Source organism: Chenopodium quinoa, unplaced genomic scaffold, assembly GCF_001683475.1.
Source record: "Chenopodium quinoa cultivar QQ74 unplaced genomic scaffold, ASM168347v1, whole genome shotgun sequence".
NCBI lineage: Eukaryota > Viridiplantae > Streptophyta > Magnoliopsida > Caryophyllales > Amaranthaceae > Chenopodium > Chenopodium quinoa.
In genome coordinates this window covers 2,800,820-2,815,596 of record NW_018745523.1, presented here as the reverse complement: position 1 = coordinate 2,815,596, position 14,777 = coordinate 2,800,820, and the positions used below count along the sequence as shown (strand labels likewise).

General features: G+C 30.4%; 3 protein-coding genes across 3 annotated transcripts; 1 reads left to right on the top strand and 2 right to left on the bottom strand.

Moving 5' to 3' along the window:
• Positions 1–6,801: 6,801 nt before the first annotated feature.
• On the top strand, positions 6,802–7,577 carry LOC110715685. The gene is made up of 2 exons (XM_021894290.1): positions 6,802–7,205; positions 7,304–7,577. The coding sequence occupies exons 1-2, from the start codon at positions 6,872–6,874 to the stop codon at positions 7,426–7,428; spliced, it is 459 nt and encodes a 152-aa protein (XP_021749982.1). The 5' UTR covers positions 6,802–6,871; the 3' UTR covers positions 7,429–7,577.
• Positions 7,578–11,198: 3,621 nt separating this feature from the next.
• On the bottom strand, positions 11,199–12,642 carry LOC110715470 (protein FAR1-RELATED SEQUENCE 1-like). Its single transcript, XM_021894052.1, has 2 exons — positions 11,642–12,642; positions 11,199–11,568 (listed from the first exon to the last, which is right to left on the bottom strand). Exon 1 carries the CDS (start codon positions 12,640–12,642, stop codon positions 11,647–11,649), a length of 996 nt encoding a protein of 331 aa, XP_021749744.1. The 3' UTR covers positions 11,199–11,568; positions 11,642–11,646.
• A 567-nt stretch (positions 12,643–13,209) lies between these two features.
• Positions 13,210–14,602, bottom strand: LOC110715469 (protein FAR1-RELATED SEQUENCE 5-like). Its single transcript, XM_021894051.1, has 2 exons — positions 14,479–14,602; positions 13,210–13,874 (listed from the first exon to the last, which is right to left on the bottom strand). Exons 1-2 carry the CDS (start codon positions 14,600–14,602, stop codon positions 13,210–13,212), a joined length of 789 nt encoding a protein of 262 aa, XP_021749743.1.
• Between the last annotated feature and the right edge of the window lie 175 nt (positions 14,603–14,777).

Sequence of the window (14,777 nt, the reverse complement as noted above, 5' to 3'; positions counted from 1 at the left end):
TCCTATGTTTTTTTGTTTACTACGAGGTTCATGTTTCTAACACATTTGCATGAAGATGTAGTCTAATCTGCTAAACTTAGAAGATCAGTGGCTTTCATGGATACAAAAGAAACTGGCAAGGGGACTAGCACTCCTGGTCCTGGTGCCTGGTCCCGGAACAAACAGTTACTTGCACAATGGTAATAATATTTAAAAAAAAAAGAATAATTACTAATACTTCGTAAAAACAATAGTTACTGCTGTAATATGTTTTACGAAAACAGTAACACTCACTTAAATCAGATGGACGAAAAACGTATAAATATATACTTCTATATATTCTATTGGTTTGCTAATAACAACATTTTTGAACATTATGAATAATGTGATACATTGACTTGGTGTGAATGTGTGATTATATAAGTAAAAAAAAGAAGTCAAAGATTTTTTTTCTTTATTTATTTATTTATTTATTTTTACCGTTTTTTAATTTTTTTTTAAATGTAGAAGTAATTAACTAAAAGATATTACACTAATAAAACATACTCTTAGAGTAAACCCAATAATAGCCCACAACCATTGTGTTTATAACTTAGGGGGTGTTTGGTATGCTATTTTTCTAGGCCTAGAAACGGAATTGTGATACCGTTTTCGTTAGAACATGTTTGGTTAATGAGTTAAGTAACAAAAACCGTTTCTTTCCTCTAATCCATTCCACCACTTTGTTTCCAAAGAAAAACATGGGGAAACAAATCCCGTTTCTCTCCTCTAACTCAAAAAGACAACTCTACCTCTTCTCTCTCCTCTCAAGCTCTCATATGACATATCTCCAAAAAAAAAAAATCTCAATTTTGATCAAGTTTTTCCTATTTGAGTTTTTGATCTATTTGTTGATTGTTATTTTCCATCTATGGGGTTGATTTCTAGGGTGTTCTATCCTGATTTTTCTGTTCTATTTGACTTTTACTTTAATTGAATCTCCTGCTTTTTGCTTCATGTTATTATTGCTAATATGATGCTTGAATCTTGATGCTTCCAACGTTTATCCAATTTCCAGGTGTTCTTTATTAATAATGAACAAATTTCTGTAATCAGTCTAGTAACATTATAGTATAGGTTTTTTTTTATTATTTTTTTTATATATGATTGTAACAAAAATGCAAATTGCTTACAACATACACTAATCTCTACATGTTTGATCTTTCCTAGATTTAGGATTCATTTTTGGGTGCTCATAACCTGTTTGATAAAAAGCCTAGCTGAAAATTTAACTACATGAATACATGATAGTTTGTCTCTGTTTTACTACAAAACCTGTTCTTGCATTTATACAAAATTATAAACGGTAGCATGTTATTGCTTATTGTATGTGACCAGAACCAGAAATGCTTGTACTATCCACTTTATCGAATTCGGCTAATCTATTTTACTCCCTAATACTCTAATTAATAAAGGGATAGCATAAGACGAAGGCAAGATACAGAACCTAGTAGGAAAAAACAATCTTATATCCTATCTTTAAGTTGATCAAGAAGATTTGGCTAAAATGATCAAGAAGATCAGTAAATAGAAAACTGTTGTTGCTCATATACTAGGCTCATTGTTGCTCTTTTTTGTTTCCAAGTTATCTATGCCAAACAAGAGGAAACAGATTGGTTGTAATCATTTACGTTTTCTTAAGAATACCAAACAATTAGTAAGGGTAACACAATATATTACCCTTTCCCCCCCTAATTTGTTTCCATTCCGTTACCTTTACTAATTTGATACCAAACACCCCGTTAGTGTATTTCATTAATTTCTCTATCTTTAATTATTTATGGCTAGACTCTAGTTTAGCCATTTATCCCTACACCCCCCCTAAACGACGCGTACCACTACCCCCACACATCCCAACCTACCCCACAGTAACTTCCTTCTAAAACCACCAGTAACTTCCCACTACCCCACCCATATATATATATAATTAAAAAAAAAACTTTTCAAATGATCTTATTTACTCTGCATTTTCTCTCTCATCCTCTTTCTCCAATTTCTCACTCAACCTCCATTTTCTCTCTCTACTCCATTTTCGTACATGCAATTAGCAAGTAAAATCGTCTAAAATGTCCGACATAAGAGACGAAATTGCACAATCTCGACAAATTTCAACAAGAACAAACCAAAAATCTAATGAGTAAGTATGTTTTACATGTTTAGTGTAAAATTAATTGAAAATTGCGAAACAAAACCCTAATTTTTTGGTATTTTTTCTTTTTGATGATGTTTCAGGAAAAAAATTGAAAATCCTGGAGTTCCAGAACAATCAAAGTAAGTATTACTAATTTTTTTGGAATTATAAGCATAATTTTATTTAAATTTGCTCATATTTAAACAAGTTACTGTTTAATTTCAATATAAACATAATTTTCCTCTATTTCTGAGACGATAATAAAAATTTAAACAAGTTACTGTTAATATTGGAATGTATGCATAATTTTGATTAAATGATCAACCAAAACTATATAAAATATACAAAAAAACGAACTGTGGAAAAAAAATATAACGTATAGTATTGTGAAATATAATGAACAAACACAAAACAGTATATGTTCAAATTGGATGGTGTGCATATATGTGTGCATATACATATGTTCAAATTTGTATAGTATGTGTACATCATGCAATTTATGTTTGTTTCTAAATTGTTCATTTATAAATTTATGTGTATACATTTACTGACATATTAATTGTTCATTTCTAAATTTCATTTTGTACAAGTAGAAAACATATACTTTATTCATCTGTGTAGTAAAATGAACATTTACAACACTATATGGTCAAAATTCATATTATGTTATATATATCCATATATGTGTATACAAATGTTCATTGCTACAACTATATTGATCATTTATATGAACTATTCTGTACATTTGTCTAACATAGAAACATCATGTCAATTTTTATGTTTTACAATATAAATTTACATTGTAGTGATGTACCATTTAAAGTGATACACTTGATGCAATTTGACAATGGAATGTTCAATCCTTATCCTATAATTCATGAGAGAAAATAATGTTTTGAAATAGACAACAAATTGGATAGAAATGAAGTTATAAAAAAGTGGGAACCCTATTTATTAGGAGACAACCTACATCCCAAGTAAGTTGATGTACTTACAAATATTCATATATGTAATATTTAATGTACAATCATTTACTTCAATACTTAATCTCATAATTGAAATAATTTGTAAAATTTTAGTGAACCAAAAAAGTTGAAAGTGAAATTTATAATGTCAAGATCAAGGCCAGAGAAAAATCAATCAATAAGGTATAAATACTTAATAAAAATTCAATAATTAATTTTTATACAGTTACATAATCATACTTTTATGTATTAACATTCAAAAAAATTTCAGTGAACAAGAGAAGGAAACTTCAAAAATAGATGATGCATCAACAAATCAAGGGTATATTCTACCTCAATGTGTTTAATGTTCATTTATTTCTTAGTTGTCATACATAATCTAATGATTTGCATTCTCAGAAAAAAAATAACTGAAGAGGAAGCAAAAACTGATCACCTACAACAAGAAAAGGCTGGATCAGAATTAGTGAATACAGGGGATTTGATTCCCATAATGTTCATTTTCATATTACTTAATAAACATTTTTAATCATTTGAAATTAATTGATTTTCAGAAATCAATCACCTAAGAAAGACACAAGAGAGGTTGAACAACTACAACCAAAAAAGGATGCAGCAGGGTATTTGATCAACTAATGTTCATTTTCATATTAGTTGATAAACATTTTTAATCATTTTCAATTTTTAATTTTCAGAAATGAATCAACTGAAGATGAGCCTCCAAAAGAGGCTACAGCAAAGGATCAGCCTGCACCACAAGTGAAGGCTATAGCAGAGGATGAGCCTTCAGCAGAGGAAGAGCCTCCAAAAGAGGATGAGCCTCCAGCAGCAGTTGAAGAAACACATTCATACATAATGCAAAAGTATGAACATATATAACTTATTAAATGTTTCTATTCCACATTTACAATATTATTGATCATAAATTATCTGTTGCCAGGAAAAAAATAAAAGTGTCACCTCAAGGAATACTAAAAAAACTGACCAAAAACTGGAAAACTGCTCCTGTTAGCAAGGCCATTGCTGCTAAAAAGGCCCCTACTACAACTGTTAATACTGCTGGAAAAGCCACTGCTGCTGAAATGGCCCCAGCTACAACTACTGAAAAGTCCTCTGCTGCAGAAAAATCCCATGCAGCAAGTTCTGCCAATGCATAACAGAAGGCCCCTGCTGAAATTAAAAAAATCCTATTAGGTAATGTACATAATTGTTAAATTAAATATCAATAACACTTATACTGAAAATGTTCATTTACCAATTTGTAAATGATCAAAATGTATAGGTGGTGAATAAATTGAGATTGAGGATGAAACAGAAGAAGAATTGGAAAGACAAAGACAAGAAGAATTGCAAAGGGATGAGGAGTTGGCAAGAATATTGAGAGGTATAAAACCTGTTGAAGAGTTAAATTTGTCTCAAAAGAGTGAAGAATCTTCACAAAATTCAAAGAAACCAAGAAGGAAAATGGTTGCAAGGAAAAATCAAAAGAAAAAAGAATTGGAAGAAAATCAGAAAAACAGGAAGATGAACAATCACTAGCAAGAAGAACAAGAAGTAAATCACAAGGTAAATAAAATGTACAATTTCTTATATAACAATGATCATATTAAACAAAATATTACAACTATATTAATATTTATATAATAATGTTTATTTGCAGATGTTAAGTTGCCTAGCATATCAGCTATAGCAACAGCTGCTGCAGCAATTGCTGAAAACCTACTAGCAGCAACAACACCCAAAAAACCTGGGCGTCCAAGGGCTGCAACTGCAGTTGCAGAGAAACCTGCTGAGAAAACAGGGCGTACAAGGGATGCAGTTATTGGGAAAACAGGCCAAAAAGGTAAAAGAACATATCTAAAACAATAAATGTTCAATTACAATCTTACACTTTGAAAATGTTCAATTACAATCTTACACTCTGACCACCTAATTAATTGATCAATTATATTAAGTAAAATAAACATTTTCAAAGTGTAAGATTGTAATTGAACATTTATTGTTTTAGATATGTTCTTTTACCTTTTTGGCCTGCTTTCCCAATAACTGCAGCCCTTGTACGTCCTTTTTTCTCAGCAGGTTTCTCTGCAACTGCAGTTGCAGCCCTTGGACCATCATAGATCAAGTGCCTTATGATGAACCATCAGAGGATGAAGAACAAGAAGAAGTCCCTGCAACAAGTTCTGCTCCTGCAGAAAAGAAAATTTTTAAAAAAGTAGAACAAAAAGGTAATGTACATATTAATAAAGTTAAATGTTCAAACACAAACTAGCAATTTACACTTTCATATATATGTTCATTTTACATATTATAATTGATCAAATGTTTAGGTGGCCAGAAGAGGCCTTCTGCATCAGCTAAAGGCCCTTTGAAGAAAACAAAAATCATTGAAGAACAATCAGAGGAGGAAAATGAAGAAGATGATAAAAGTGATACTGATAATGGATCAGACAGTGAGGATCTAGCTTTTGATGCTGAAAAAGAAGAAGATGAAGAAAGTGAGGAGGTGGAAGTAGTTCAAGAAAAGAAAACAACATTGAAAAAACCAAAAGTTGAAGAAAAAAGAATGGTTTTGTATGAGAGGGAACCAATAAAAAAGATTATGAAGAGGAAAACTGAACTTTCAGTGGCTAAAAAGAAAGAAGAGGAGGAAGAAAAGAATGAAGAGGAAGTTGGAAGTTTGACAAGAGGAGGCCATGTCAAATTCATGCATTGGGTTAAGAAAATGAGTGATACACAGAAGAAATTAGTGCATGAAATAGGACTGGGGCCGTTGTTGGATATAGAACTTCCTCAGCTTGACAAACAATTCAGCCATTGGGTTTTAGATAGATTTGAAGTCAGTAGTTGTAGTTTTGAGCTGCCTAAAGGTGAGAAAATTGAAATTGAGGTGGAAGATGTGAGAATTGTTTATGGTTTGCCAATGGGAGACATTCCCATTATTGAAGCCAAATCAGACAGAGCAAGTGAAGATTTTGGTGTATTTATGAAAAATTGGAGGTCAAAATGGCAAGGCAAAACACCATCTGTAAACCAAATTATTGCTCAATATACGAGCGATAAATTCAAAAACCAAAGGCCAGCAGAAGAAGATTTTCTCACAAACTTTTTGGTAGTTGCTGTGAATTGTTTGATGAAGTGTATTTCAAACAACCAATGCCATTTCAAGTTTCTGTTTTCTATGATGGACAAAGAAAAAATAAAAAACTTGGATTGGTGTCAGTACGTGTTTGACTCTCTCATCATTTGCCATGTGACATGGAGAAAGAGTGGAGGAAAAGGATTCTACAATGGACCACTGCAATTTCTGATGGTAAGTTTACAAAACACAATAGTAAATTATAAAATGTTCATTTTAGTAACAATGAATGTTCATTAACAAAATGTTAAATATCTATTTCGTCTCAAATTTTAATCTTTTATATTAATTGTTCATTTGTTTTATATTATATGTTCATTTATAATAATGGGTTTTGGTGCAGCTGTTCTACTTTGACAGAGTTCAAAGATTGAACAAAAAACAACCAAGAACAATTCCAATAATTTCTTGTCGGACAAGGGATATGTCACTTGAAAGGATAAAAACAGAAAATGATTTGAACTATGGATATGGAAAAGTCCTTCCAAGAATAGAAGAAAATCCTGAAGACAATCCTAAGGTACAAAATGATCATTTATAAATTATGAAATGTTCAATATCAAAACACATAATGTCTTATATGATTTTTTTTATATGTTCTATAAATGACAGGTCTTTATGAATGAATTTGCATCAATGGTACAAGAAGTTGGTGCATCTTTGGCAAGACTTTCTACCAAATTGGTTAAGGCAAAAGAACTCTTCCCTGGGAATCAGTTGGTCAAGAAGGTAGATGAAGTGTTGGGAAAGATGGCAAGAGAACCATCAATTCTCAGCCAAGATGAAGAAATATTTGGATCAGAGGATTTTTTGAATGCCATAGCACAAATTGAGAAGGAACTGATGGAGGCAAGTGAAGCAGAAAAAAAGAAAACAGGAAATGAGAAGGAATATGATATAAGGAAGGCATTCAGTTTGGGTTGCAACTTAACTCCCCCAACTCCAACAACTGGTAAATATGCTTAATTAAAAACTGTCATTAATTTGAATATCCTTACTTAAAGAGTATAATATAATTAAAGAATTAAATTTTAATTTATTTGAACACAGAAGCACAGATTAATGTTGCAGCCACAACTTCAACAACAACTGATGCAAATGTTTCTTCTAAGCCAGAAAAGGGTAAAGCTTTAATATCTATGTACAATTATGAAAAGTATAATGTTCATTTATAAAATAATAAGTTTGTTTAGTCTAAATATTCAAAAAAGTATATATTCAGAATAACAAATGTTCATTTACATTAACAATTTCATATATTTTAAATCAACAGAAAGAGTTGGAGGTTCAAATTCTGAAGAACCACAAGATGGAGGAAATTCAAAAAAAGGTAAAATGTTCACTTATATAGTAATTAATGAACATTTGTGATTGTAAAATATTCTTCTTTAATGATACTAAGTCTATATATGTGTGAATGCAAATTAATACAAAAAGTATTAAACAAAGGTGAAGGTTCAAAATATGAAGCATTAGAAGAAAATGTTGAAGGAAATTCAAAGAGTTGGTACAATGTTCACATATTACAAATAAATGATCAAATTATTAAGTATAATGTTCATTTTTAGTTATATAAATTTTCTTTCATGTATTTTGTTTGCAGCATCTGATTCAAAAGTTGGTGATCCCAAGACACCAACTGAAAATAGGGAAGCTGCTGGAGATATTTCTACATTCTTGAAATCTCCAGCATGTTCAAGTATGGAAGATGTCCTTGATAAATCAAACAAGAAAGGAGGAAGCATGGGGTAAACATGGAAGACCTATCTTGTTAGAAAATATAGAATTTTGAATGGACATGTAGATAAATTTGGTTATAAAGTGTAATTATTTTGGACAGTTTTTGTTTATAAAGTTAGTAATGGATATGTATTATAAAATCAGAAGGGAATATTTTGCTTTAGGGTAGGAATGCACAATTTAAGATATGTAAATTATGTATTTTAATTTAAATGTCTTAGTAATATTTTAAGTGTTTATGGTTCAAAAAAGGAGAATAATGTTTTTTTTTTATATTAATTACTCTTCATTACTAACCATGATTAATATTTCAGAGAAGACAAGAAGAAACAGTTATATGCTTCAAATGTGAAGGAAAAGTAAATGATTATTCCACATATACATGTTCTTTTTCATTAAACTGAATAATCATTTATACTATATTTATATTCAGTGAGACAAAAAAGGATTCAAAAGAAATTGAAGCAGAGAAGATTCAAATTTCCAAAAACACAACAGGACAAAGGTAAATGGTCTTTACATGTGTATAGATTTATAATGTTCATTATCAATATACTAAATGATCATTCATAATTCAATATTTATTCAGTGACAGAGAGAAGACTTTGGAAAGAAAAAAATCAAGAGAAGCTAAGAAGGCAAAAACTGAGATTGCAAAGGAAAAAGAGATAAGGTATTACTATTTGTTCTTTATATAAATTATTTGTTCATTATTAAAAAATTCATATTTGTATTACTACATGGTCACATTAACTAGGCCACAAAGGGAAATCCCAAATGTTCCTCTTGCTTTCCGATCTCCATACATGGTCAAGTACAAGGATTTGTTCAAAGATAAAGACACAATGAACAAACTTGTAACAGACTATGCTTATAGTGCAAAAGATCAAAGGTATACATCACTTACTTTATTAAAACTTTAACATTATGTTTGTTGTAAACTCATAAAATTTAAAAAATTGATATTTTGCAGTGAGCTACTATACTATGATGGAGTGAATTTGATCAATAGGGCAGAGATGAAAACTCTTGAAGGGGATACATTAGTAGTTAACAATGTCATCGATTCATGGGCAGTACTTCTGAATCAAAAAAGGTCAAAGAACAAGTTATACTTTTCAACATTTCCACATGTAAGTCTTTATTGAAATTACACATGTATACATTGGTGTACTAAAATGATCAATTCACTTATACTAGATGATCATTATGAATATTAAAATGATCCTGTGCATTATTTGCAGCAAATTATGTATGCAAATACAGTGTGTCCTGAAGGATCATCAATGGAGCTTAGATTGCATACTTCAAAGAAAGAATAACAAATGAATTGAGGTTATACAAAATCAAGAGTGCAGTTGGATATCAACAGGTATTAATGAACAATATGGAATTATAATATGTTCATTTACATTAATGTGTATATATAATAATATTGTGTACTATGTACAGATTTTTTTTCCAGTGGCCATATATGCACATTTCTATCTTCTATGCATTGATCATTTCAATGAGACAATGCATATAATTGACAACAGGAAACTGCCAAAACATCAAACAATTGCAACAAAGTTGTAAACCAACCCCAATTGGTGGTAAGTATATTGTTTAATAGATATATAAATGATCAGTTTGTTTATACAAAATGATAAATATTGAAAATTAAAATGATCAATATTAATATGATCCTTTGAATTTTTTTTTTCTGTATATGTTGCAGTTAAAAGGATATGCAGAACACTTGAAAGGGTTGGGGGTATGAAGATGCAGATTCTATTGAGAAATATAAGGTGGTTTTGCAAAAAATGAAGTGGAGGAGCAACGAAGATTACACCAACTGTGGAGTGTACATTATGAAACATATGGAAACTTTCACTGTTGATCCCAATGAAGAATGGGTTTGTGACCTAAAACCAAACAATGTAAGTAAATTTCAACAAAACAAAAAAATATACTTCATGATCACTTTATAATACATAATGATCATTTATATCCCATTAATGTTCATGTTTATAATAAATTATTTTCCTGAAACAGGTGAACCAAATCAGAAAGCTCAGAGTACAATACACTGCTCAACTAATGCTGAATGAAGGAAACAGGCAGTCACAGAACAATAGAAGAGCAGCAAGAAGATTTGCACAAGCTTAATACAATATGTTCATATATAGACATATATATGATCATACTTGCTTTCAGTATTTTTATGGACATAAGTTTTTGTTGTTGTTCAAGTAAAGACAAAATTTATTATCTTTTTAATATTTACAAATAGTAAAGTGTTACATTATAATTGCCAGTTTTAAATCATCTAATATAATTATTCCAATTTAATAATGGTTCTTACTATTTAAAATAGTAAATGATCACTTCCAAAAGCAAAAATATCATTTATAGAACATTTAAGAATAGTTTGAAAAAAAAAAAGATTCAAATTACTTAATAAATCAAAATATAAAAAACTTAAAGCACTTGAATCTCTATAAAGTTGAGACAACTAAAAATGTTGATAGTTAAACACCAAAACATAATTGCATATTGATTTACTCTCTTATTTACCATTTGTAGCCAATATCTTAGCCACACTAGTATCAAAAAACGCTAATAACCTATCATATTTGTTTGAAATATGTGGAGAACCACCTTGAGTACTTCTTGAAACAGTAGGAGATCCTTGAGCATTCCTTGAAACACTAGGAGAAACTAGAATATTCCTTGAAACACTAGGAGAAACTTGCACATTCCTTGAATTTCCTTGAGTACTTCTTGGAACATTAGGAACATCATGCACATTTCTTGAAATACTAGGATCAACTTGAACATTCCGAGAACAGCCTTGAGTACTTCTTGGAACATTAGAAGGAGCTTGAACTTTCTTCGGAACACTAGAACGAACTTGAACATTTCTTGGAGCTTTTGGAGGATTTTGAACAATGCTAGAAACTTTAGAAGGAGCTTGAGCATTGATTTTAGCATGCACAACTGTGGGAAATTGTACATTTCTTGGTTTATTTGGTGGCAATTGAGAACTTGTTGGAACATTATCAACATCATGAGCAATTGCAGCTGTTTTACCCTAATGATCAAAATTAAAATAATTAATGATCAAATTCAAAATTCATAATGACCAATTACAAAATTAAAAGGTAGATGATTAATATTTCACCTTAACAATAGAAGATATGTCTGGATCAACAGTAACGTTTGATTGCATAGAGCTATATCTATATTTCTATAACAAAATGAAAATTATAAAAACATTATAATCACAACTTAAACTACTGAAATGAACAACTACAATTACATACATAATCATTTACATAATACCTGTTCAAAGTCATTTGAAACACTATCATCTGAAGGGATATCTTCTACAATGGCAGTCTTTTTATTACAAACCTTGAAAAAAAAATTAAAAGTAAAAATGTTTTATATTCTAAAGAATTTGATAAAAACAGATAAAAAAAAAGAAAATACGTTTTTACCTGAGCATTTGGATCTTCAATCACAATTAACTCATTAGGATCAGCCAAAGAATTAGCATAAGATATAGGACACCCATTCTCGTCCAATTCCTAAGGTAAAACAAAAATGTTCAATTCTTGAACATAAATGATCAATAACAAAAAAGTAAATGTGCATTATTACCTGAACTACTGCTTGACCTTTAGATCTTTTATAAGGAGTGTATGCTGACTTTTTTTCATCCACTGACCCCTGGCTTTGTTATAAGCCTTCTCTAAATTACTCTTAGGCCTATAATTCCTCTCTCCAATAGGTCTTGATTTTGCCGGATTCTTAACTTCATGATCAACAATTTCAATACCTTCAACCGGTTCATTAAAATCAATAGTACCAGTAACACTCTCAATCTTTTCTTTTAAAATATTGAAATAACATTCAACCTCTGCTCTAGCATTCAAAGAGTATTGACAACTTGTTACCAACTTAACAAATTTCCTTAGTGTTTGTGTCCTCCAAACACTTGTAGATACTACATTGGTTTTCATTGTAGGTTCATCAAGGCCATGACTACACATAGCAGCCTTAGTCCACCTCTTACATATATAGTCATCTGGAATCTTATGAACACAATTCATATGATAAATTCGAAGAGCATGAGAACAAAGCAAACCCATTTCACTAAACAACATGCATGTACAACATATTGCATGTGTTTCTTTATTAAAAACAACCTCGTGCTTGATCATATCTTTCCCAGGTCTCCACAAATGATAATAATATTCAGGAAAATTCACACCAGCATCCTTATGATCACAAGTAGTACCCTTAATGAACTCTTCCTCAAAAAGCACATAAGCTTGAATAGTATACAATGATCTAGCATGAACAAGAATCCCAATGTATGCAAAGGCCAAATGACGATTACCTCTGATTGTATTATAATCTCTCCCTTTTTCTTTGCTTCTCCACTCTTGAACCACATCGAGAAACACTTGATAGAAATCACATAGACCTTGTGTCTTGTTAAGCCTTTGAGAAACTGATTTGTTAGTTGTCTCACTACGTTGAGATGAAAGCACACCTCCTGACCAATATTTCTTTGAAAAAGCTGGACACCACATCTCTTTGATTTTATACAAATCATTCAACCAATCAACATTTGCACAGTCATATTTCAACAACATTCGGTAAATGAAACATGATCATTAAGCATAACAGTTATGATCATTAGAAATAAACATTTATAAAAAACTAAATGTTCATTTCTGTAAAAATTATTTAAGAAGCTAAACAAGTATAAAGCAGAAGTACCTTTTCCAATAATGCTCAAATTCTGGTTGAGTTTCACAATACTTCAGTAAATAACCAAATAAATCAGTGAAACCATCCAAAGCTCTCAACGCCCCAATGTGTTTCTTAGAATTTTGTTCAATATGCCACACACATAATCTATGATGAACACCTTTGGGGAAAATATTTCTTATCCCAGCTGCAATTGCTTGAGCTTGATCAGTCATAATAGTAATAGGACTTATCCTTCCCATAGAAGTTAGAAAAGTATCAAATAACCACTCAAATGATTCTGTTCTTTCATTAAGTATAAATCCCATGCCAAACATCACATTATTTGCATGATGATTCATACCCACAAATGGAGCACAAATCATACCATATTTGTTAGTCCTATAAGTAGTATAAAAAACTAACAAATCACCAAAGTAATGATAATCTCTCATCATCCTTCCATCTCTCTAAAAGAAATTAACCAATGCACCATTTTCATCTTGTTCAAAGTCATAATAGAAATCTGCTTCATCAATTTGTCTCTTAGCAAAAAATTTGATTAGTTGATTGCTGTCACCTCCCTCAAGTTTAGCTCTCTTTTCAATAGAAATAGCATTATAAGCATCAGGAGCTGTAAAACAAAGGTTAGGAGACCCTCCAACCTCCTTCAAAGCTCTTAAAGAATCAAAAACTTTAACTCCACTCAATCTAAGTGTAGAAATGAAATTAATATGTTCCTTAGAAATATCCCTTTGAGACCTTATTAAATGTCTCTTGTCAACAGGAATCATTTCATGATTATGAACCATATCATGTCTTGTACATGTATATACACCTGAACGGTCAATACTAAACTGCACAAAAGCTAAGCAACCAGTCCTTATGTTAAGTCTCTCATACAGCCTATTATTCCTGCACTTATCATCTTTAAAACCCTCATTTGTACAAACAAATCTTTTCATAGAGAATGAATCATCTCTTCGCCTCTTACTTTTTCCAATTCTAATTCCAAAGCCCTTTCTAAATGCATATTCATTAAACATTTCATAAGCCACATCTTCAGAAGGAAATTGTTTCCCATAAAATTCAGAACTAGCTGCTTCCTCAAATACAATAGCATTCTTTTTTTCCACTTCAATATTAAAATGTAACAAATGAACACAAATAATAGCAATAATGTACAATTACAATAGTGATTTTAATAAATTACAGTGCAATAACCACATGTAAACTGTTAATGATCATTTATCATTACATAAATGAACATATATCAAAATGATAATAAAACATATAAATGAACATTTATGATTACATAGATAAATATAAATTACAGTAATTACACCTATGTTAACGTAAATGTACATATAATCTAACATACATGAGCATTAATTGAATGTCAAATTTTATAAAACTATAGCCAATCATCAAAATGCAGAAAACTGGAAAAAACATCAATCGAATAACAACATTACAAAGAAAAACAATAAAATCACAACAATACATCACAAACTATAAATTAAAAAAATCATAAATAAAAATGAAATCAAATATTATAATCGACCATAATTTTGATTTTAATTCATACAATAAGCAAAACTACAAAACCAAAAATTATAATTAAGCATTATATAAACTATAGTTCATACAATTAGCAAAACTATGAAATCAAAATCGAACTATTACAGGCGAAAACAGAGCATAATCAAAATCGAATGTTTGAGGGAAAAATTACTCACATTGTTTCGAAAACGAGTCGACTAAACCAACTCCAGCAGGAAAAATAGAATCACAATCACGATCAAAAGCAATTAAGCTAGAATCACAGTCACGATCAAACACAATTGAGCTAGAAATTTCCATGGAAGAAGAGAGAGAAAAATTGGGGGAAAAATAAAAAATGCAGGAGAGAGAAAATGAAATAAGTAAAAAAAGAGAGAAATAAAATAGAAATTAGGTTAAGAAAATAATTATATAGTTTCTTGAATAGAAAGTTTACAAAAATGAAAAAAGATGAAGAAAAAAAAAACAAAATTGC